Below are 22,945 nucleotides of genomic sequence, written 5' to 3' on the forward strand. Positions count from 1 at the left end.
TCCTAGATCGCGAGTGAACATAAACGGAATGACCCCTTTGCGTACCTATGGGATCTTCAGGGACATTCGGCTAGCTGAAGGCAATCCACTTTGAATTCACATTATAAAATTTATTGACCTCCAATATAGGAGCGAATCTAACTTAAGACTAAAAAAAACGAGGGGGAACGTTGTGAGTTGCTGCGGACACCGCAACTCTACAGTTATACCCGATACTTAGTCAGTATGGCTCTCCTCCGGCAGACGCCGCTAATATTGAACGACACGACAAAGAGTGCGTGCGAGAGAGACAGAAAATCAGTCTGAGCGTGACGTCGGGCGCTGCGTAAACACTGCAAATTGATTTGTTCCTTTTGGCTATAAAAATGATCCGATCTGATCCAGATTCAGCAATCAGACAGATATGGTCATTCCTTATGATTGTGCGATGTGATTTTCAGTTTTCTCGTATCGTCGAAATTGTGGATGCCACAGATTTTCGCTCTTTGTGGGGTCGGTAGGGGGTGGGGCAAAGTTCTGAAATATTCTTGTAACAGTGACATATCACAGTGGGCTGGATATAAAATGTCGTTGCTCTAGCTCTTATAGTCTTTGAGCACTAGGCGCTGATAGGGACGGACAGACATACAGGGCTCAATCGACTCGGCTATTGATGCTGATCAAGCATATATGTATGTATATACTTTATGGGGTCGGAAACGATTCCTTCTGGACGTTACGCACATCCATTTTCACCACAAATCTAATATACCCCAATACTCATTTTGAGTATCGGGTATAAAAAGAAGGGCTTTAAAGACTAACGAATTGGATAATGAGTAATAATAAATAAGACGAACAATTAATTTCTTTAGGTGCATGCATAGAGTCGACGAGCAAGACCGTGAAGGGAGGAAGAAAACGGAACAACAATAGGGGGAATAATTTGAGTGCTTATCTCTCTCTCCTTTTTTTCTTGAGTGGATTACACTTTGCTCAGTTTGCTTTGCCCCTCAGCGGGCTTTACGTCGAAAACAAAACCAAATAAATTTTTATACCCGATACTCAAAATGAGTATTGGGGTATATTAGATTTGTGGTGAAAATGGATGTGTGTAACGTCCAGAAGGAATCGTTTCCGACCCCATAAAGTATATACATATATGCTTGATCAGCATCAATAGCCGAGTCGATTGAGCCCTGTCTGTCTGTCCGTCTGTCTGTCCGTCCGTCTGTCCGTCCCCTTCAGCGCCTAGTGCTCAAAGACTATAAGAGCTAGAGCAACGATGTTTTGGATCCAGACTTCTGTGATATGTCACTGCTACAAAAATATTTCAAAACTTCGCCCCGTCCACTTCCGCCCCCACAAAGGACGAAAATCTGTGGCATCCACATTTTTAAAGATACGATAAAACCAAAAACGCAGAATCGTAGAGAATGCCCATATCTTTTAGACTGCAGAATCTGAATTGGATCGTATTATTATTATAGCCAGCATCAAGAAAACAATTTCATTTTTTTCTCGCCCTGTCTCTCTCTAACACACACGTAGCATAGCCGGCTTTGCTTAGAGTAAAACATTAGCGCCTAGATCTCAGAGACTATAAAAGCTAGAGTAACCAAATTTGGTATCCACACTCCTAATATATCGGACCGAGACGAGTTTGTTTGAAAATTTCGCCACACCCCCTTTCGCCCACGCAAAGGATGAAAATCTGGGGATATTCACAAATCTCAGAGACCTATAAGGCTAGAGTAACCAAATTTGGTATCCGCACTCCTGTTAGATCTCACTATAAAACGTATATCTCAAAATTTCTCCCCACCCCCTTCCGCCCCCACAAAAGACGAAAGTCTGTTGCATCCACAATATTAAGGATACGAGAAAACTAAAAACGCAGAATCATAGATAATGACCATATCTATTCGTTGCTGAATCTGGATCAGATCGGATTATTTTTGTAGCCAAAAGGAACAAATCAATTTGCAGTGGCTAAGCAGCGCCCGACGTCACGCTCAGACTGATTTTCTGTCTCTCTCGCACACACTCTTTGTCATGTCGTTCAATATTAGCGGCGTCTGCCGGAGGAGAGCCATACTAACTAAGTATCGGGTATAAATGTAGAGTTGCGGTGTACGCAGCAACTCAGAACGTTCCCCTCGTTTTTCTTTAACTTTTAACATTTGGCCAATATCACTCACCCCTTGGTCCGCATATCCACGAAAGCGTTTTCTCGATGAAGTCCGGATCTGAAAAGGAAACTCCAATCGAGCCTCAAGATTGAGTCACACAAAGGCAACACGAAATCAACACACTAATAAAAAAATTCTTTTCTTTTCCCACTAGTACTCTGCGATATTCCTTCCGCTTTTGGAGGAAAAAATTCTTTGGGTCTTCCCTTTTTGCCCTCGCCTTCGTCTGCCTTTCGCCGCTGACAATGACTATCATACACGGAAAAGCTAACAAACTTATTTAAAATCACTTAACACTAAAACATATTACTAACGAAAGTTTCTGCCTTTTTCAAATTCAGTCCGTTTCTCCTCCGGAACTTTTCCGATGATGAGAATCACTCGCACCATTAATTTAAAGACCTCGCTATGCCCCTGACAGCTTTTGGTTAGGCTCTAGTTAGCTCCCTCTAGTGCCTCAAAGCTCGCTCTCGAAACAAAACAATTCAGTTCTTTTTCAAAAACTACTCAATAGCCCCGGTTGAGTGTTTTGCGTTGAATTGGGCCGGTAACTGAAACATTGATCATGGCTACTTCTTCTCGCGACCACTTTGAGGTCGCCGGGCTAAGGTTGGTTTCTCCTTTCCTGGGACACCAGATTTCCTTGGAGTCTCGGAATCTTTGGAACAGCTAGGCAGATCTGGGTCTGTTGTGAGTCGAAGACCCAACCAAGGAAATGTGGCGATCCGCTGCGTTCCCCTCCTGCCCTTCTGGAGCCAGTCGCTCCAAAGCCAGGTGCTAGTCCGGAAAAGCTTATCCAGGAATAATAAAAGCGGTTTTCCCTTTTCTTTTTGATGCACTTGAAAATAACTTGATGCTGCCAAAAAAGCGCATCATACGCTCTGAGCTTCAGAAACTTGGTATCTCCTTCTGGAGCTCTGAACTGGAGATCAATAATAACGAAGGGGAACGTTGTGAGTCGCAGCTACGGCTCTACATTTCTACCCGATACTCAGTTAGAATGGCTCCCTCTGCCAAAGAGCGCACTCATTGCACGACGAAGAGTGTGTGAAAGAGATGGTCCTAGTCCGGAAACATTATCTGGAAATGAGACGAACAAGAGAAACTCAAGCACTGAATTGTCAGAAAAGCCCAAAGCCAAGCCACGAAGTTTCTCCTCCTGGAGAAGCTCTCAATGCGACTTCTCAACTTGAATAAAGACGACATTCGGACTTAAACGATAATATTACAGGAGACTTTCACCTGAAATGTCCCCTCAAGAAAGGGAAATTAGTAAATATAGACTGCTGTAGATTCTGTGCAATGGAGCAGGACACAGAATGAATATTCTGCGATCTATTAAAGAAGAGTCTTCAAGTTTGTGAGAACAACAGTGACCGGATTTGGGAAATAAGTCCTACCAAACTGATTGACTTCATTAAAATACAGGGATCTTCCACACAATCCTACTGGCCGGTACTAAAGATGAATTTATTTTCGAAGTGCACATGAACCAACATGGCAAATGTTCTTTTAATTTGCATGGCATTTTCTGTAAGTAGAAGTAGTCGCTACTGACCGACTCTCCGCTCTCCAGCAGCAGCACGAGGTGCTGCACGACGAGCCGTCGTTCTAATTGGACATTGCTCGTTGCAGATTCAATAAAAAATATTTTCAAACTGCATTTTATTTCAAGTTTGTTTGTTTCTTCCAGTTTTTATTTGTCAGATTTTGTTTCGCAACAATATTTGGCTTGAACTTTACATAAATCGATTTTGTTGTTGTTGTTATACAATATATAGATAGAAACATGTTTGTGTATGTTTGCATACATATATCTATCCATAGATAGTTACCATATGGAGGTGTTAAGTATATTCTGATAAAGAAACATGAAATTTGACTAAATTTAGTATGTTTGAAGTCATCTTCTTGTCGTTAAAGGTTTGCCGAGTGGAGTGGAAGGAGAATACATATTGTTCGGAAGTGTGCAAAGTTGAGTTTAAGGTGTGCCAATATGTGTGTCAACGTCTTACGGGTGTCAGTGTTCTTCGGATGGAAGTGCGTCCCGGCAACCCACCCGGTTATTTGGATTGATGAACACACATATGTATGTATATCTTCGGGTTAGGTTACGCTACCGCCTTCTTTTCAAGACTGCACATAGCCCTGCTGCTTCCCTGCTAAGTGTCAATAATGGTGGGGATTTGGATAAGGATTCAGAGATTTCTATGTACACAGACTTGGGGAGTTGCTGATGACATGGCCGTGGTCATGGAACAGACTATAGATCAAATTATCAATCAGAAGCAAAGAAACACAGAGTGCTCATTTGTTATATTTTCTTTCTTTCTTTTCGGTTACTCTTATCTGCTGTGGGGGTCACATGTATAGTCTCGTGTATAGTCCTTGAAGGTGCTGGCAAAATCTAGCCTAGTTTTTTTTTAAGTGTAGTATATGTATATTATATATATATATAACTAGAGAAGGTCCTCGAAATTCGGTCTACTACACAAACTATCAAGAAGTTTTCTAATGTTAGCTCAAAAAAAAATATAATCAAGTTTTTATGTGTTATAGTGTAAGAGAACGCAAGACGATTTTACAAAGTTGAAGCTGGACGTGTGTAAGGATTGTAGTTTTAGTTCGAATTTAGGTTTAGGTTTCTTTTGGTTTTTCGTTTTAGTACTCAACGTGTTGAGGTGTGTGTGTTTATGTGTGGGGAAGGGGGATCTGTTTCCTTTCCAAAGGATAACTTGTAAAATGCTTAGACGTATAAATATGCTCTCCTAATGTTAGTACGTAATAATCACATTGACTGTCGCCATTGCCATCGCTCTTGCTCTCGATCTCCTACAGCTTCATGTTCAGCTCCAGCTCCAGTTCTTCCCCTTTCGTTCCGAAGCTGAACTACTACTCGCTCTTCGTTCGGACTACATGTGATGCCATTGCGTTACAGCCACGTTGGCATTATCATTGAGTCGAGCAATTTCCTCGTGCAGCTTGTGACCCAACCACTGCATAAAGATGCGGCGATAGGCATACTGGCTGAGGCGCAATGGATTGCCGCGCCTTAGGCCCTGATCCGTCTCCCCATACTCGTCCAGATACGGTGGCTGGACATAGCAGCCCTTGCCACGGCCTAGATAGACAACCTGGCAGTCCCGTATGCGTAGAAATATGCCGACCTCGGCGCCGCAGCTGTGGGCATGATGGGTGCAGGCCCCCACCGACATCTTTCCCAGCTCTGGCTGACAGCAGTACGACTGTCCACAAAGCACTTTGCCACAGATCAGGCACATCGTAGGGGTCTTCATTTCCTCGCGCTCGTTGTTGGGACAGAAAATGTCCGATACGCTGTTGATCAGATCGCTGTAGTCCTCAAAGAGCGGCTTCAGCTCCGGCAGGGGACGCAGACATGGTAACACCTCCACGGGATCTCCATAGCGTAAACTGCACTGCTCGGCCTGGCGCAGGATGTGCGGATGCGAGGCAAAGTTGTGCATCACGGTGGCATAGACTGTCTCCATATCGAAATATACGCCCATGTCAGCATCCAGACCCAGGTACTGGCACATCAGGTCAAATCTATCCGGTTGTTCTGTGGGGAACGTGTCGGGGAACTCAACATCGGTCAGGCAGCGGTAGAAGAGGCAGGCGCATCGCAAGAATGCTCTCATCTGACACTGTACATACTCCAGCATCAGGGCCAGGTGCTGCAGCTCGCATGGGATTACCACAGTGTGCTCTTGGTTCTGACTTTGGCTCTGACTCTGGTTGTGCTTCTCCTCCGACTCCTTTTGCTGCACCAGCTGGCGCATTCGGGATGGCACATTGTAGCGACGATAGAACGCCACCATATTCTCCTGGATCTTCAAGGGAAGCTGCTCCACATATGCTAGCTGAGAGAGCTCAGTTGGCGCCATGCCAGCCTCCTCCTTGGCCCGCCGACTGTCCAGCTGTTTCTCAACGTCAAAGCAGATGACGGCCTTTGTGACATTGGCCAGGAACATTGTCTGCATCATGTAGAAATCGAACATGCTCCCGCTGGGCAGAAAAGTGTGTTCTATGCAACAGATTGAAAATCAAGAATCAGTAATCAGCAACAAAGAGAGCGATGCGACGCACTGGATTCGGATTACACTTACCATTCTCCCTCACCATGAGGTTGAGGACCCCAAAGCTTAGCTGGACTAGCATGCGAAAGCAGTCCCATTCGAGGACACTGGTTCCCTTCTGGTTGAATATGGTGTCCAGCAGCTTGGACGCCAGTTCGGGTCGCTGCGGAGCCCAACTCGAGTAGAGGGCGCAGGCGCGCACCAGGTTCGTGGTGCACGTCTGATGGCGCATGGGCATCTCCACCTTGAGCGGCTTCCGCATAGTGTACATGTAGATCTCAAGGGACTCCAATGTGTAGCTGCATGTGTCAAACACCAGGTACGGGTTCTCGGCCTCGCCGCCTACTCCGCCCTCTGTGACAGCGTTCGGCTGTTGGCTTATCATCGCATTTTGCAGCGCCTTGTTGAAGGAGGTCATCACCTCCATACAAGTGGCGTGCAGCTGCGGCTTCGCGATCAGCTGCACACTACGCTCGAACTGAGCCAGATCGCCGATTACATTGGACCTGCGCAGAACGCTCGGATACTGCCACATGGTGTTGTCACCGGCTGGAGCCGATAGCTCCCCAGCAAGAGTCCTCATGATCTCCACGAAGCAGTCCAGGGGCAAGTAGCTCTCGGAGCTGACAGCCGGCGGCACTCCGGGAAGGCCGCCGGGAATAAGTCCGACCAGGGGCTCGCTGACGGGGAGCACAGTATTGCTGAGGGCCCGGCAATACGGACAGTGGAACTCCACGTTGTGGCCCTGGCTGAGGGCGAGACGATTCCGGTGGAGGCGACGCTGCTCCTTAGACTCCTCGTTACTGTAGTACTCCTGCCAGCACTTGTAGTGCATCACGTGGCCGCAGCAGCTCACGTGCATGCCGCACTTGCCCTTGTAGTGGCTCGGTGTAGTCAGGATCACGCGTGAGGTCTGCACAAACGCGGAGCTAACGAGCGGTGGTCCGTCCGGGTTGATGCTACAGTTCTCGAAGCACAGGATGCATTTGAAGCTGTTCTCCTGCGACTGGTAGTGGGCCCGGTTTGGCCCCAGGCAGGCCGGGTTCTGCTTTATCACTAGAGCTGCCGCACCCTGGTCCTCTAGGCTCTCATCCGATATATCCTCCCAATCCATAGCGGTGCTGCCCATGGAGGATGCCGCCCCCCGGCTACTAGAGGCTCCTGTTGAGATTGAATCCTGCTCCAGGTCGCTGTTGGCAAACATCTCAGCGTTCGACTTCATAAAGGACTTTTGGGCACTCTGCATCTGGGCCATAATCTTGGCTCGACGCTCGGCGGCCAGCTTGGCGCGGGTCTCCTTCTCCTGGCGTGCCTGTTCCTCGGATGTCAGCGGCGGCTCTTCGCCCGCAGTCTTCTTCTGAGAGCCGCTGGGCCCGGCCGCTGCTGCTGGCGCCTGCTTGGCCTGCATATCCTTGTACCGTTTAATGGTCCAAAGCACAAAGTCACGATGTGCCTCCAACTGTGGCGAAATGAGATCAAATTAAAGGACATTCAAGGCAGGCAGTATATAAAGCGTGGACACTAACCCTTGGGCAGCGTGCTAGCTCGTCCAACTTGTCGAGGATTCCAAACTGCTGCGCGCGCTCATAGAAACTGAGAAATGGGTAGTGCTCGCTAAGTTCCTCTTGGATGGCAAAGCCGAGCAAATGTAAAATCTGAATTGAAAAGAAATTACGATTGTTAACATCAGAAGCAGAACGAACAGAACAGGAAACTACATACCTTCTGCACATGGGATTCCGAGAAGGAGCGGCTGCGAATGTCCAGAGCCCGATCCATAGTCAAAGTGCAGATGCTGAGGAACACATTGCACTGCAATATGTTGGCCATGGACCTGTAATGGTAGCAAGAGAAAATTGGCATTAGCATTAGCAACAGAATCCTCCATACGAGTATCCTCAAGCGGACTCACGTGAACGCTGGAGTCAACTGCGGCAGCATGGGGGGCGGACAGCAGACCAGTTCCTTTTTGGCCTTGCGACGCTCCCGCTGCAGCTCCTCGGCCTTTGATTTATCCTCCTTGGTGTAGTGATAGAAGTACACGTTGAATTCTTCGAACAGCGACTCCTTCAGAACGTAGACGCCCTTCCGATCGGCACCCACGGGCTTCTTGAACGTGGCCACCGTGTTGATGACGTCCTCGAAGACACTGTCACTGTTGCCGCCGGTGGTGTCAGGCAGGGCGCGACTCAGCTCCGAATGGGAGTAGGATTTGATGCACAGCAGCTGGATTATCTCCTTGCGCAGGCGATCTTCCTCGGTCACGAGCGATACTCCGGGCATCCAGCGCTCCCCGATGATGACGATGAGCAGCTCGAGGAACTCGTCGATCATTGACAGCTGGCGCATGAACTCATCGTCGAGGGGGGACTCGGCCAGCTTCGATTCGTAGTTGGACTGGGCCCATCCGATCAGATTGAACTTGTTCAGGGCATGGATGAGGAACTCGTTGCTCTCCATAAGAGAGGCACCAATCTGCAGGCAGACAATGTCCCTGTCCAGCATCTCGACGCGGCAGCGCACATTTCTGTAGAAGTACAGCTGGTGGAGCAGAGAGTAGCCGTTGCGGCGCCACATTCCGGCGGCCACCTGGGCAATCATCGCATGGGTGCACAGCACCGGCTCTATGATCTCGCGCGGCGTCATCTTGATGTTCAGCGCCTCGGTTTCGGCCACCAGGCAGTCGTAGCTTAGGTCGTGTGACCCCAGATGCAGGTAGATCCCGGCATAAAAGCGAGTCAATGGCAGATGAATGGACACCGGCCGCACCGAGACATCGTATATGAGGCAGTTGGCCACATGTCCAGCCACACTCTTGGCCTCCGCCTCCTCGCCTCCGACAATAAAGTTGTTGCTCACCAGAGCCCGCACCGTCATCTTGTAGAGTTTGTGCAGCAGCGTCTTGTCGGTGGATGCCCACTCGATCACCTGCGAAATGGTCGTGGCCAGCTTTATGTGCAGATTGAAGGCGCACTCCCACTCCGGCTCGTAGTCCATATGCTGTCCCGTCTGGCGAGTAATCGACTCCATGCCTTGCATCACATTTAGGACTCGCATCAGAGCCTTGCAGCCTTCTAGAAATCCAGTGCGCAGCTCATTGCTCAGAACGTCTGGCTTGAGGCTGAGCAGATAGCGCAGGTCGTACAGAATATAGTTGGCTCGCTTGAAGAAGGTCAGGCTGGCAATGTTCTTGCTGAAGTGGAGGGTGCGATTGAGGATGAATTTCTCGATGGCCACGTAGTAGAATGTGTGCAGCAGCTTGTCGAATATGCCCTCCTTGGCGATCAGGCGATGGGCAATGCTGGGGACGGTGAAGAGCTGCACACTGAGAGAGACTATCGAGAAGGCGTGGTCGTGGTCATCGTTGATGAAGTCCTCCACGATTGTCGCGTAGCGGCGTGAGAACTCTTGGGCCAGCACCATCTTGTTCTCGTACTCCATGAGCATGCCCGAGATGAGGAGGCGGTGCCAGCAGGTGCGAGCGGTCTTCCACAGCTTCACGTCGCACTCGAGGATGTGGCGGATGCAGAAGGACTCCTGCTTCTGCTGCACCAGCTCGGAGAAGGTCTTGCGGAAGAGGTAGTGGCGGACAAGGAACTCCTGGAACCAGCTAAGCAGCTGGAGGGCGAACTGCTGGCAGGCCACCGAGTTGATGTGCAGCACGGAGGTTCGCAGCGACTGGTTGTTGCGGAGATTGGTAAGGAGACCGCTCGGTGGTATCATCTGGTTCTCTATGGCCATCTTCAGCTCGTTGCACGCCTTGAACGTGTCGCACTTGACCACGGCCCTGCCCTCGCGGTCTATGGCCGCCACTATCTCCATGGCCTCCTTGTGGCGGCACTTGGCGATCTTTGTCAGCGTCTGGATGACCTGGTCAAACGTGTGCGACTCGTCGTTGTACAGCACCGTGCAAAAGTGCGCCCCATCCAGCTCCAGCCCCTCCCCGTCGAGGCACTTCAGACTGGCGTTCGGCTCGATCTCCAGATAGTTGACGCAAAACGCCAGAATGGCACTGAAGCAGATCTCGCTGCGCTCCAAAACGGCCCCACTGATGATCTTGCTCTCGAGCGGATTCTTTCGATTATCCTGCAACAGATACGGATACGGATTCGGATGTTAAAGTAAGGGGTAGCATGCTAGGAAGCACTCTCGTTTTACTCACCAAATGCAGATGACAATAGTGATCCTTCTTCCAGGCCTCATTGTCCCCACAATCGCAGCAGCCACCGCCGCCGGAGGTGGACATTTTGTACTTGTGGAAGCGATGCGCCGACCGCTTAAAGCAGTTTACGCACAGCACACAGGTGGGATCCATGCCACACTCCCGGCAACTGTAGGTGGGCTCCCCATTTTTGAACACCTTGCCGCAGACGGTAGCGGTGTTGCCCTCGAGCCGCAGCTTCTCCAGCGCCGATTTTGGGTTATCGCCAAGCATGAACTCGACCAGAACATCGATTATCTCCTCCTTGGCCAGGGCTTCTTTGAACATGCATTTCACTAAAAAAAATATAAGAAAACGGAGCAACGGAGAGGCATGAAATAATTGACAAGGTTACGAGAACATATATGCTGGGGGTGGGTACAATGCTGGCAAATGAATTCGTTCGGTGACCCAAGACATTCAACGTCGATGCCTTCTTTAGGTGGAAGTAGGAGGCGGGAATAAGGAGTATATGTATTTCCCTAAACTCTGTCGAGTATCGGGTATAACTAAGATAGCGTAGGGAAGTAAGAACATACATATGTATGGCTGACATGTTCTGCAAAAAATCGCTCCAATTGATAAGACAACACATCCATCAACCTCTGTATGCTGCACCATCAAGCGTCCCATGTGAAACCAGCAGAAGGCTGTTACGCGCGGATACCAGGCAAAAACGCATTCCTCCTTCACGAATGCTCCAGTAGCCGCTTGTGTGGAGTAGACTTCGAATAGAGGGTATACATATGTATACACATGCACATACATACATACGTGCATCACAATATTCAATCATTAGCCCCACTCTAGGATTAATTTCAGTTCTAGACAGCATGGAGACTACTTTGGTGATTCAAAGTAAAATAATTCGGTCTTACTCGGGGGATAGAGACGGAAGAGACCCTGTGAGTGCCAAAGTGAGTGGAGAACACACTACTTGAGTTAGGGTGAAGGTGGGGATGGGATGTGGGATTTTGGATAAACGCATTTAGTCATTGTTTAGCGGTGTAGTATTACTTGCATTCGTACAGCATACGTGCATATACATATGTATATATGTACATACATGCATTTGTATGTTCATATGAACATACATATGAGTAACACAATCATCATCGGTCTGTGTAAAATATCACTTAGTTTTTCGAACAGGTTAAACAGCATAAAGAAAGATATCATGACAATCATGATCGTGATGATGACGATGATGTTGCGACCGCAAGAGAGCTGGAGACTGGAGGCGAAGAGAAACCTTCCATCGAAACGAGTTTTCGAATTGAAATCAAAACCACAAATCGTCAAATACAACAAATACAAATACAGTTCAAGGTCGCGCCTTTATATGCAACACATACATATGTACATATGTATGTACGTATGCAGGTATGAACTCTGCCTGCATCGTTCAGAGCGAGACAGATAGATAGATACTATCCAATGAGAGTAAGAGAGTAGAAGTAGGAGCGGGAAGAAGAGAGCGCGAGCGAGGGAATCAGATGTAAGAGCGACAGCGGTTCCCGTTAGCTATTTTTATACCTGGTACTCGAAGAGTACAAGGGTATATTCGATTTGTGGTGAAAGTGAATGGGGATGTGTGTAACTTCCCAGAACTTCCGTCCGTCCGTCCGTCCGTCCGTCCGTCCGTCCGTCTTGTTTGACGCCTAGTTCTCAGAGACTATAAGAGCTAGAGCAACTTAATTTTGAGTCCAGACTCCTGTGATATCACACTGAACCGTCCCCTTCCGCCCCCCACGAAGGACGAAAGCTGCGGCATGCACAATTTGACGATACGACAAAAACTAAAAAAGCAGAGTCGCAGATAATGACCATATCTAGCAGATTGCCGAGTCTAGATCGGATCGGAGCAATATTATAGCCAGAGGGAACAAATGAAATTGCAGTGGCTAGGCAACGCCTTCCACGCGCTCACTCTCTTTCTCTTCTCTCTCTTTCACACACTCTTCCACAATCGACAACGCATCTGAGAATCTGACGTCGCAACGATTCTCGGGCTATCAACGAAAATAATAAATACAACAAAGTCTGCAGTGCACATAGTATGTATGCACATACATAGTACGTACATACATGCATATACCTACATACATATGTATGTACTGTTTTTTGCTATGTATCTATAGGTGATTCTTCCATTTACTGACGAATATGTGCATGCAAAACGTTCCACTGTAAAACACCTACATATGTACATAACTACGTGTGCAACAGTGTGCTGCTGAGGCGTAATAGAGTGGAACAAAGAACGGAACGGGCGGGCGAGGGCCTAGAACAGAGCAGCACAGAGGAGAATCGATCAGCACGGAAATGAACGGAACGGAACTGAACGGTAAAGATCACAGCTGAGGCGGAATTGTCCATGCCATATTCCACGCTCCTTGCGAAAAGCAAACAAAAAGCTCAGCCCCTCCCCACACAAAGAAATGTCCTTCCGGCCTTCTCCGGCGACATGCCAGCGATAGCATGTGTTAATCAGCTAATCGCGCCGAGAGGAAAGGAGAGGAGAGGAGAAGGAGAAGTTTAAGGCACCCCAACCAAATACCCAAGTACTCAAATGGGAACAAAATTAAGCAGAAACAGAAAAGATTTGTTTAAGGATAATGTATTAACACGAATGACATACATATATCATCATATGCTTACACATATATATACATATATGTACTTACATGAATATATGTACAATGTACATATATACTCGACACACGAATGCATTCACACAAGAAAGTCTGTATGTCTAATTGTATCAGCCGTTTATTGGCTCCACAAAGAGACAACCTCACGAATTCAAAATCCATCCGTAAGTGTGAAGAAAGCTGGAAAAGACTGGGGACACGTCAGAGGACTGGGGCTGAGGCTGTGACTGAGGTCTGTTCTGGTCTGGACAAGGGCCAGGTAAAAGCAAGTTGAATAAACCGAATTGAATTCAAATACAAATATATATATTTCACATTCTGTTTTATCAGTCATTGTCGTCACAACCACCGTGGCCCAAAGTCTGTCCTCACAACAGTGTCATCTTAACATCTACGTTTTCTGTTCTGCTCGATTGCCTACGACGATCTCTATATGAAATTGAGAAAGTAGAAAGCAGCAAGGTCCTATCATGGTTATCCTGGATCCTGGAGCTTCCTAGCCTACGAGTCGAGTATGTGCTGCCAGATCCCAACAGTTTACCCCTGCACGAGGGGGTATAAGAGCGGTTTCATATGTCAAGTCAATCGAAGTTCCAGCTTTGCTGTTCACTCTAAAGCTTTGTGAACAACACCCCAAATATAATAATAACAACAGATAAACAGTGGGAGGGAGGAGCGGCAGAAACGGGAGGTTGACGCAGTAGGCGCAATACCGAATCGTTTGTTCAAACGACAATAGAAACAAAATGAAACCCAAGAGCGAGCAGTAGTGCATCTCACCTGTGTCCAGCTCGTTCTCGTAGTCAAAGTACTTGGGCGACTCCTTCTTGAAGAACTCGATGAAGTCGTTGCGTGTCAGTGTGCCAGCCTGGAGTTTCAGCCGCCACTCCTTCAGCGGGGTGCTGCACTCGTCCGGGGGGCCCACTACAACGTCGTCCATATCGAAAAGATCCATCTTCTTCCTCCCAGTGTCAGTGTGTGTCCCTCCCTATGCTCAATGCCCGATGCAATGTTCGATGCTCGTGGCGCTGGTGTGAGTGTGATGTGTGGGATGGGGTCGCTCTGCTGCAGTTTTAATGCTTTTGGTGTTGTGTTGGTGTGCTTTCAGAGCTTTTTCGATTCTTGCTTCTCTTCTCTTCTCTTCTCGAGGGCGACTTGCTGTCTCTTTCTGGCTCTCAGCTGTGATTTAAGCGTGGGTGGCGGGTGGCTTGTCCTTCGCACCTAACGCCGTTGTTGCAACCGTTTGTCGTTGTGGTTATCGTGGCTGCATTTGAACCAATTCGAATCGAGGGTTAGCGGAGGTGCTTCTGTGACTCTTTCCGCGATGAGGAGGCACTATCGTTCTCGTGGTTACTTGAAAATTTAATTATCAAAAGCTGAACGGAAACGAGAAAATAAAACACATTTTGAATTTACAGCGAAGTTTCACGCAACAATTCCGATTCACGTTTCACTTATTTTTGTCAGTCACTTTTGAAGTTGCCCTAAGGATTTAGTTTGAATCAATATCCGTACAGAACACACAGGCACAGGCACACTTCGACGCAGTTTTATATTGTATATATGTGTGTACGAGTATAACAATTGTTGTTTACTCTCGTAAACCTGAGATAAGGAAGCAAGAGGTGAGCGAAGTGTTGTTGGGATTACGAATTTGGATTTTTTGTGAGGAAAACAATGCGTGCTTGCAAAAATGAAGGCAACACGTCGTCTCACCTTGCCTTCCCTAGCCTCGCCTACTACCGCTGTGCTTGGAGGAAGAATTTTCTGTTCCGTCCCGTTCAGTTGTACGCTTTTCGTCGCGTCTTCGTGTACAACAGGAATATGCAAGTCGCAGTTTGCAACTGTTGCTTGGCAGACTTTTTCGTCTCTTCTGTATCCAATTTTTTGTTGTTTTTGCATTAGTTTTGGCAGCAAAACAAAACCAAAACGCACGCGAGCTATTGCCACGAACCGTAATGTAAGTGTGAGAGCGACAGAGAACGAGAGTGTGGACGAGTGAGCGCGCATGACAAAAAAAAACAACAAAAAAAGAGATAAAACATACGAGGGGTCCTCCTTATATGTATATTATTTCGGATATATTTATATTAGTCATTTTTTTAGTGATCTTTTGTTTTGTTGCGTTTTTTTGTAGTAAACTCTCAGCTCACTCGCATTTTTTTGTCACTATGGCATCGCGCAGGGTTGGGGTTCCCGAACCTGATCGCAAAGCGAGTTTCCTACACACACACACACACAGGCACGTACATATGGTAAATTCATGTGTGTGATAAAGAGGCAATCGGGCAGCTGACGAAAGAGAATTAAGCAACACATCACACACAAATGGGCACATACCGTACTACGTTTCGATTTCTATAAATCTATCAACTATGACTTTCTATTAACTTTTATTAAACTTCGCACACAAGCAGACAACGCGAAAACTGCTGCAGTTTTAAAATGTGCCATGCACAGTGACTCCCTCAAACTCAATTTCGCTTTCAGTTTTTCGCTTTGCTTTTCACGCCAGAGCTGTAATATCTATCGATTGCCTCATCGACTATCGATAATAGTGGTGGAAGTTTTAAAAGTACTAGTCTCATATTCAGGCACTTACTATGACATTTTGCGTTTTCAGCCAAAAAGTTTCGTTTTTGTTTTTAGGTGCTTCCGTTTTCACAAATTTGTATCACATTTTCTCGTGTCACATCTCAAGCGCTATGAGTAACATCCGATCCGATACGATGTATCGATAGCCGAATCAGGCTGCGTCACCTGTTAGCACGAAAACGCAAAGTGTTGCTGCCCGGACGATTGATTTTAGAACCAAATTTGGGATAGGCACAATCTAAATTACTTTGGTTATGGTGTCAAATTTATGTTTATGCATCAATAAGTCATCTATTTTTTTTCTTGTTGCAATTAAGAATCGTTTTGTTGTATAGTAAGGCGCTTAAATTTTCATTTCCCCGAGGAAAAAGTTTCGTTTGTGAAAATTTGTTCATTTTCAAAAATGAATCAGAGCTTTTCTGAAAAAGAATCCTATTTGCCTAGATTTTTCAAATCTGGTCCAAGCAAAAAGCCTGAGCTGAAAATGATTTGTCTATCGTTGAGACTAATGGTTCGAATTTCTTCTATGCATGTTCTAGCATCATTCATGGTAATTATTTGTGTCTTCTTCAGTTTTCTGGCCCGTTTTCAAGTAAAATATTTGATTAAAAAATGGTTGTTCGCAGCGATGGAATTTCCTTCGATTGATAACTCACTTTCGCCACTCCATTTTGATTGCGTAAGTTTAGCTATTGCGATAGTTTCTCTGTCTGCACTGGGAGGTCTTTGCATTATATAAACAGTCGTATCGATAGCGAGGAAACCCAATTTCCAAAAAATTTTAGAAATCGCATATCGGCGCTCAGAACTAATAATAAGCTAATAAATCTATATAAACAAGTTTTCTTCCCAAAAAAAAAGGCGAAAAACAGAGAAAACTGCATAGAAACAGGATGATGCGGCTAAATCGACTCTGCTGTTGCATGGATGCTTCCGCATGTGGCCAAAATTATGCATGACAGACTGTAAGGGGGCATAGAGGAAAATAATATTGTTATTTAATTGGATAATTTACAATGTTAGATCTCTAATAACTAGTTTATCCATGAGCAGCTTCGTCGCTTTGTCTGCTTTCTGTACTGCTTCCTTCTTGACTTTACAGATTCTTTAGTATAATTGATCTTTTCCCGTTAAATTCCTCGCCGCACTGGCTTTGGAGCAAATAAGACCTTCGCCGGCTTGCAAAGCTCTAGCTCACTGCCCGGCCGCACAGCCAGGCACAGCTGAATCTCCACGAGGGACGCCTCTGTCCAGACGCTGTGAGACAGGAGGATCGTCGTCCTTAGACGCACATTCGTTTCGTGCTCGCCCTGCTCAGTCATGATGGGCTTGAAGTCCGTCATTTTGGGCACCACTGTGTGCATGTGCTGATCGGGGTACTTGATCTTGATGCGCATGTCCGCCTTCTGCGACTCTTGCAAGTTGTCAATCTCAGCCACAAACGGAACGGCTGCAATCAGACCAGCAGTCACCTTGATTACATTGTCCTGCGACTGCAGCGGGCACGGCTCGATTATGCTGGCCATACAGCGTCTGATCTTTTCATTGGCAGGCGGCAGAGCTAAAGGCGGGGCATTCTGCACCAGGGGCAGAATCTCGCGGAAGACTCGGCCTGGCTTGGGATCCGTGATAGCGTCTAGTTTGGACAGTAGCTGACGTGTGAAACTATCCGGCTGGACGTTGTTGGCCGATGATTTTATGGACTTCTCTTCCTCTCCCCCGATAGCCACAATGGTTGGGATTGGGAGCAGCGGCTGCTCTTCATTCTTCGTGTTGGCCTTTATGTACTCACTGATGTCCCCTGCAGTCTGGAGCAGCATCTGGCAGGGACCAAGGGCGCTTTGCGAGCGATCCTTCACCACAAGGACCAGATGCAGGGCACTGGCACGCAGCCGCAACTGCTTTACCTGTAGAATGTCCCAGTAGCTAAGACCCGAAAACGTGTGCTGCAGCTTGAGACACTTGGTGATGAGGGCGGCCAGCGATTCCTTCAGTGGGACACGACTTCTGTGCGCTCTAGCGCAGCGCTGCATCTGCTCAATTTGAATCTGAGCGGACAGGAAAGTTTCCAGAAAGTTTGACGTCCCATACAGTCCCGAGTCGATGTCCCCAAGGCGCTGGAGAGAATACGCAGAGAATGAACATTTTCTATTGGTTTCGGTTTCATTCAAGGATTCATAGCTTAACTTACTTGGAGATTGGACTGGGCGGTTTTAAGCAACTCCACGCGACCGTCGGGCATGGTCACGATCTCGTCGATGTGGCTGAGAATCATTTTGAGGTATCCAGCGGAGCTGCCAGCCTTCTTGACCGCATCATCGATCCGATGTTTTGTGCACGAGGAGGAAGCACCCTCGATGGGCAGCTGGGGGACCAGTTTCGGCATGCTGTCCCTTAAATACGCATAGTGACGGTGTGTGGCCGTCGGCAGGAGGCTGATGATTGGCATCAGATGCTCGGCTGCATTGAAGACAAGAATAAGTACGCAGAGGTAGGTGGGATCCTCCACATCCCGCTCGGGGGTCTCGAAGAACGGATGCACGTAGAGAAGGTGAACGGCCACAGCCATGACAAGGTGCGGATGCTTCTGTCCAATCTTCCGCATGCAGGCGTAGGTGGAATGACGATCTTGCGGATACTTGGCCAACACATCGAGCAGCTTTTGGACCACCATCAGCAGGCACGTTTGTGTCGAGACCCGGCATGCGCCCAGCATCAGATGCAGGCCTTCCCTCACGTCCACCGAGTAGTCTTCCAGCGAGCTCAGCATGGTCTCCAGCTGATCCTCCCGCAGAACTATGTGTCGAGCGATGGCTGTCAGACTGTATATGGCCTTCAGCCGGACATCCTCAATCTCGTCGTTGAACATGTCCACCAGGAAGTCCAGGCTGGTCAGAGCAAAGTCCGGCCGCGACAGTGCCAGCTTGCACATGGAGGTGACAGCAGCCGTTCTTACCTCCAAAAACTCATCCTCTAGACCGTGGATAAGGGCCCCGCAGGCCCCACTGGCGATAATCGATATGCTCCTGGCATCTAGGTGCTCCTGTGGAGCATCATCCGCCCACCGCTTGCCCGACGACCACTCGCCGCTGGCCACCAAACGCGCCCCGCGCTCGTGGGCCGTGCGCTTTCTGCGCAAATTGCTCATTAACTTCTTGTCGAGCGTCTGATGGAGGAACTCTCGACTGACGTGGGTCATGCCGCCCAAAAGCTCGGCAGCCAAGACACGAATCTGCAGCGAGAGATCACACAGTGCTTCGCACACTTTGCTGAACGCGGCATCAATCATTCGGATGTCTTCCTGCTGGCGCTCCGAGGCAATAATGAAGTCGGGATGACGGTTGCCCAGCATGTACACCAGTCGCAGGGCTTCCTTTCGCACACACTCGTAGTCGTCCTTCATTGCATCTACGGCCCGCTTGTAGAGCACCGCCGGCAGGTTGGATCCCCGCTCGCCCAGTGTTAACAGAGCATGCAGAGCCTGCGCTCGCACCCCTGAATCCTGCGAGTCTATGTAGAAGGCCAATTTCCACGCGTAGTGGCGCTCGCCCTCCATTCGCGTTGCGAACCGGCCAATCACCAGCATTGCGTTTTTCTGCGTGTGTGTGGAGCCAGAACGCAGTGCCTCCTTGGCCAGATGAGCAACTTGTGTGTTGTAGGCCATCGGGACAAGGTGACGCCGGCGATCACCGATCCGGTAGAGGCACATCATTCCCTGAGCCAGCACCTTTTGTGAGGTCTCCTTGCGTAGTAAGTAGATTAGGTGGTCTATGATGAGAATGACGCCCGCCTCCGTGGTGCACTCACAACCTAGGCCGGAGAGCAGCTCCAGCAACTTGACCCGCACCGAAGTGTCGCTATCACGGTCCTGCAGCTGGAACAATTTATATATTTTCGCAGAGGCCTCTTTCAGCTCGACCATATCCACATCTTCGTAGCAGATCTCATCCGTGATCTTGACAAGCACTTCCAGTAGCTCCTTGGTACTGCTTGGGCTAATGGTAGCGGTTGCACTCGTTGCTGTAGCCCCTGTATTACTTATTGGTAGGGGTGCAGCTGGGGGTACAGCTGCCGGCGTTGTTGTTGCTCCACCAACTCCACAGGCGCCTGCTACTGCAGTAGCTGCTCCCAAATAGGGATCGAGCTGTGCCAGCACCTGCAGTTTCCTTTCCACTGGCTTTGCTTTGGCGGCCACAGTTTGAAGGCGTAGTTTCTTGAGTGGCGGCGCTCCATCAATGGTCTCAACTAAGGACCCGTGAGCCTTTTTAAAGGCCAGTGCCATAATTTTACTATTTTTTTGATGCAATTTCAATTTGTAATGAAATTCTCCGTAAAATATGAAACGAAGTGGGATGCAAGAACATCGATGATACTATTGATAAAATCGATAGTGTCGATGGTTTTTTGCGATAAGTCCGACCATCGATGTAGAGTTTGAAAGTAAAAACACCAACCATACAATAATGTACCAACAGTAATTTAAATCGAGAGTAATAGAGGATATTTTTGCTTCGGTTGTCAGCTCCCGGGCTCGACTCTCTTTAGGTCGACCCACGTCTTGACCCAGAGCAGCAGCGCATTCAAATGTGTGCGTATAATAGGCTATTCACCCATCAATTTCGGGGATTGTCCGTAAGGTTTTGCCATTCCAAAATTTCCCTGTTATTCCACCATCCATCTGGGATGTTCGTAAACCGCACGTTTCTATGCGATAGTTAGCCGATGGTTTTCAAAAATCAGTCCTAAAAACACTGAAAGGCAATAAAAAATAGTTTGCGCCTAGACAGTGTTATGATCCGCCTCTTTGCCACCCTGGCCTATCGTTCCCAGCTAGCTCACGGGGAAGTCAGGGGTGCTTCCGACCCGATAGGCCAGGGGACGGATTGAACAAAACAAAAAAACATACAAAAAAAACAAATCTAATTTATAGGACAGACTTGTCCTCGTTGGCACTTTCGTCAGCGGGGATAGTTGGTTTCGTTATCCCTAGCAGGGTCCCACCCTTCCATGAGCGCCACCTTTTGAATTCGCTCCCTTTTCATATTCAGGGTCCCGCTCTTCTTCTCGCTCTCGTCCCACCCAACTACCGTTTTCTATTCACTCATGACTCTTTTCAAATATTCCTTTTATATCCATTATATTTTCTTATTTATCTTGAACATTATTAATTAATAATAATTAATAATCTAGGTTTATATAAAGGAAACAAATACTAACACAAAAATACTAACAACAAAAAATAAACCCTATTTCGGCCGAGTTGGCAGCCCCCTTTGATAGAGGTTGTTGCTTCCTGATGCTTGCTGATGTTTACGTTTAATCGTGGTGTTTTTTGTATGATCGTGATATTTTGTTTAATTGTGGGTCGGACGGGTGTAGATGTGTGAAATGTGGTGATGTTATGTGATGTGTTATGAATGAGGGTATACATGCGTGGGTTGTGTGTGATGTGGGTGGATGAAGGTGGGTGTGTGTGAATCGTGTGTGTGTATTGCTGCTTTGAAGTCCGGATTCTTTCCCCGGGGGGGCTGGTGTGTGGGGACAGAAACGTGTCTCCAGTCGGTGCTCCGCTGACGGTCCCTTGGTGCCGGTGCTCCGCTGACGGTTCTCGCATCAGTTTCCCGGCCTGGCCAGTACCGGGATGCTGCTGCCGATGTCCGCCGCTTCTGCTGATGTTGATGCCTGCCGCTGATGTCTTGGTGGGATCGTCGTCTCCACGATCACCAATTTTGTTTCCTTTTTATACCCGATACTCAAAATGAGTATTGGGATATATTAGATTTGTGGTAAAAGTGGATGTGTGTAACGTCCAGAAGGAATCGTTTCCGACCCCATAAAGTATATATATTCTTGATCAGCATCAATAGCCGAGTCGATTGAGCCCTGTCTGTCTGTCCGTCTGTCCGTCCGTCCGTCCGTCCGTCTGTCCGTCCGTCCGTCCGTCCGTCCGTCCCCTTCAGCGCCTATTGCTCAAAGACTATAAGAGCTAGAGCAACGATGTTTTGGATCCAGACATCTGTGAAATGTCACTGCTACAAAAATATTTCAAAACTTTGCCCCGCCCACTTCCGCCCCCACAAAGGACGAAAATCTGTGGCATCCACATTTTTAAAGATACGATAAAACCAAAAATGCAGAATCGTAGAAGATGACTATATGTTCTAGAGTGTAAAATCTCAACCAGATCGTATAATTATTATAGCCAGAATCAAGAAAACAATTTCATTCTTTCTCGCTCTGTCTCTCTCTAACACACAGGTTTCATGGTCGGCTTTGCCAATTGCAAAATATGAGTTCAAGGATCTCAGAACCTATAAGAGCCAGAGCAACCAAATTTGGTATCCACACTCCTGTGATATCGGACCTTGACCGTTTCGTGTCTAAATTTCGCCACACCCCCTTCCGCCCCCGCAAAGGACGAAAATCTGGGGCATCCACAAATCTCAGAGACTATTAAGGCTAGAGTAACCAAATTTGGTATCCGCACTTCTGTTAGATCTCACTATAAAACGTATATCTCAGAATTTCGCCCCACCCTTTTCCGCCCCCACAAAGGACGAAAATCTGTTGCATCCACAATATTGCACATTCGAGAAAACTAAAAATCAGAATCATAGATAATGACCATATCTATCAGATTGCTGAATCTGGATCAGATCAGATCATTTTTATAGGCAAAAGGAACAAATCAATTTGCACTGGCTACGCAGCGCCCGACGTGACGCTCAGACTGATTTTCTGTCTCTCTCGCACGCACTCTTTGTCGTGTCGTTTAATATTAGCGGCGTCTGCCGGAGGAGAGTTATACTGACTTAGTATCGGGTATAAATGTAGAGTTGCGGTGTCCGCAGCAACTCATAACGTTCCCCCTCGTTTTCTTCCTCGCCCCGTTTCCTTTTCTCCCACGCAACTCTGCCACTGCTTCCCAGGATCCACTGTAGATGCCGCTGTCTCTTTCTTCTCCAGCCCTGATACCTATCGGCTCTCTCCAAAACCGCCCATAACACCACACTACCGTTTCCAGGATTACTCCGCCGAAACGAGAGTGCCAAGCAGGCGGGCTTTTTCAATTAAGGGGCCCCAAACGTAGGCCATCGCCCACACCCTGAGATTGAGAGTCTCTGGCTCCATCGACTGAGATGCCTGGGCTACTGCTTCAGATCCTTTGCGTGCAACACCCCAATACGTGAGCCTTGCAACGTCTCCAGCTCGTACTGACGCTGCCTT

The 22,945-nt window shown here is 47.8% G+C and overlaps 2 protein-coding genes and 2 long non-coding RNA genes across 6 annotated transcripts; 2 read left to right on the plus strand and 2 right to left on the minus strand.

Annotated features, from left to right (window-relative positions):
- Positions 1–4,446: 4,446 nt before the first annotated feature.
- Positions 4,447–15,632, minus strand: LOC117186111 (E3 ubiquitin-protein ligase UBR1-like). Of its 2 annotated transcripts, XM_033386231.1 has the most exons (8): positions 15,464–15,632; positions 13,904–14,499; positions 10,431–10,765; positions 8,181–10,354; positions 7,991–8,102; positions 7,795–7,923; positions 6,299–7,727; positions 4,447–6,216 (listed from the first exon to the last, which is right to left on the minus strand). In XM_033386231.1, exons 2-8 carry the CDS (start codon positions 14,076–14,078, stop codon positions 5,084–5,086), a joined length of 5,487 nt encoding a protein of 1,828 aa, XP_033242122.1. In that variant the 5' UTR covers positions 14,079–14,499; positions 15,464–15,632; the 3' UTR covers positions 4,447–5,083. The 2 variants fall into 2 exon arrangements, with proteins under 2 accessions (XP_033242122.1, XP_033242123.1); XM_033386232.1 differs by lacking the exon at positions 15,464–15,632 and having other exon boundaries at positions 13,904–14,607.
- LOC117186112 lies at positions 12,432–14,484 on the plus strand. Of its 2 annotated transcripts, XR_004471254.1 has the most exons (3): positions 12,433–12,526; positions 12,611–13,382; positions 13,454–14,484. It is a non-coding gene; the product is annotated as an uncharacterized LOC117186112 (long non-coding RNA). The 2 variants fall into 2 exon arrangements; XR_004471253.1 differs by having other exon boundaries at positions 12,432–13,382.
- A 280-nt stretch (positions 15,633–15,912) lies between the features above and the next one.
- LOC117186113 lies at positions 15,913–16,767 on the plus strand. The gene is made up of 2 exons (XR_004471255.1): positions 15,913–16,229; positions 16,292–16,767. It is a non-coding gene; the product is annotated as an uncharacterized LOC117186113 (long non-coding RNA).
- LOC108152834 (integrator complex subunit 4) lies at positions 16,695–20,093 on the minus strand. The gene is made up of 2 exons (XM_017282439.2): positions 17,910–20,093; positions 16,695–17,835 (listed from the first exon to the last, which is right to left on the minus strand). The coding sequence occupies exons 1-2, from the start codon at positions 19,998–20,000 to the stop codon at positions 16,849–16,851; spliced, it is 3,078 nt and encodes a 1,025-aa protein (XP_017137928.1). The 5' UTR covers positions 20,001–20,093; the 3' UTR covers positions 16,695–16,848.
- Positions 20,094–22,945: the final 2,852 nt, after the last annotated feature.

Source organism: Drosophila miranda, chromosome XR (genome assembly GCF_003369915.1).
Source record: "Drosophila miranda strain MSH22 chromosome XR, D.miranda_PacBio2.1, whole genome shotgun sequence".
In the NCBI taxonomy this organism is placed as follows: domain Eukaryota; kingdom Metazoa; phylum Arthropoda; class Insecta; order Diptera; family Drosophilidae; genus Drosophila; species Drosophila miranda.

Excerpts from the sequence above, each read along its gene's own strand:
- LOC108152834 (XM_017282439.2), bottom strand. The coding sequence starts at position 20,000 with ATGGCACTGGCCTTTAAAAAGGCTCACGGGTCCTTAGTTGAGACCATT. Across the intron at positions 17,836-17,909 it reads CCGCCCAGTCCAATCTCCAA|CGCCTTGGGGACATCGACTC; the intron begins GTAAGTTAAGCT and ends TATTCTCTCCAG.
- LOC117186111 (XM_033386231.1), bottom strand. The coding sequence starts at position 14,078 with ATGGATCTTTTCGATATGGACGACGTTGTAGTGGGCCCCCCGGACGAG. Across the intron at positions 10,766-13,903 it reads CGAGAACGAGCTGGACACAG|TGAAATGCATGTTCAAAGAA; the intron begins GTGAGATGCACT and ends TATTTTTTTTAG. Across the intron at positions 7,728-7,794 it reads AGCTAGCACGCTGCCCAAGG|TTGGAGGCACATCGTGACTT; the intron begins GTTAGTGTCCAC and ends ATTTCGCCACAG.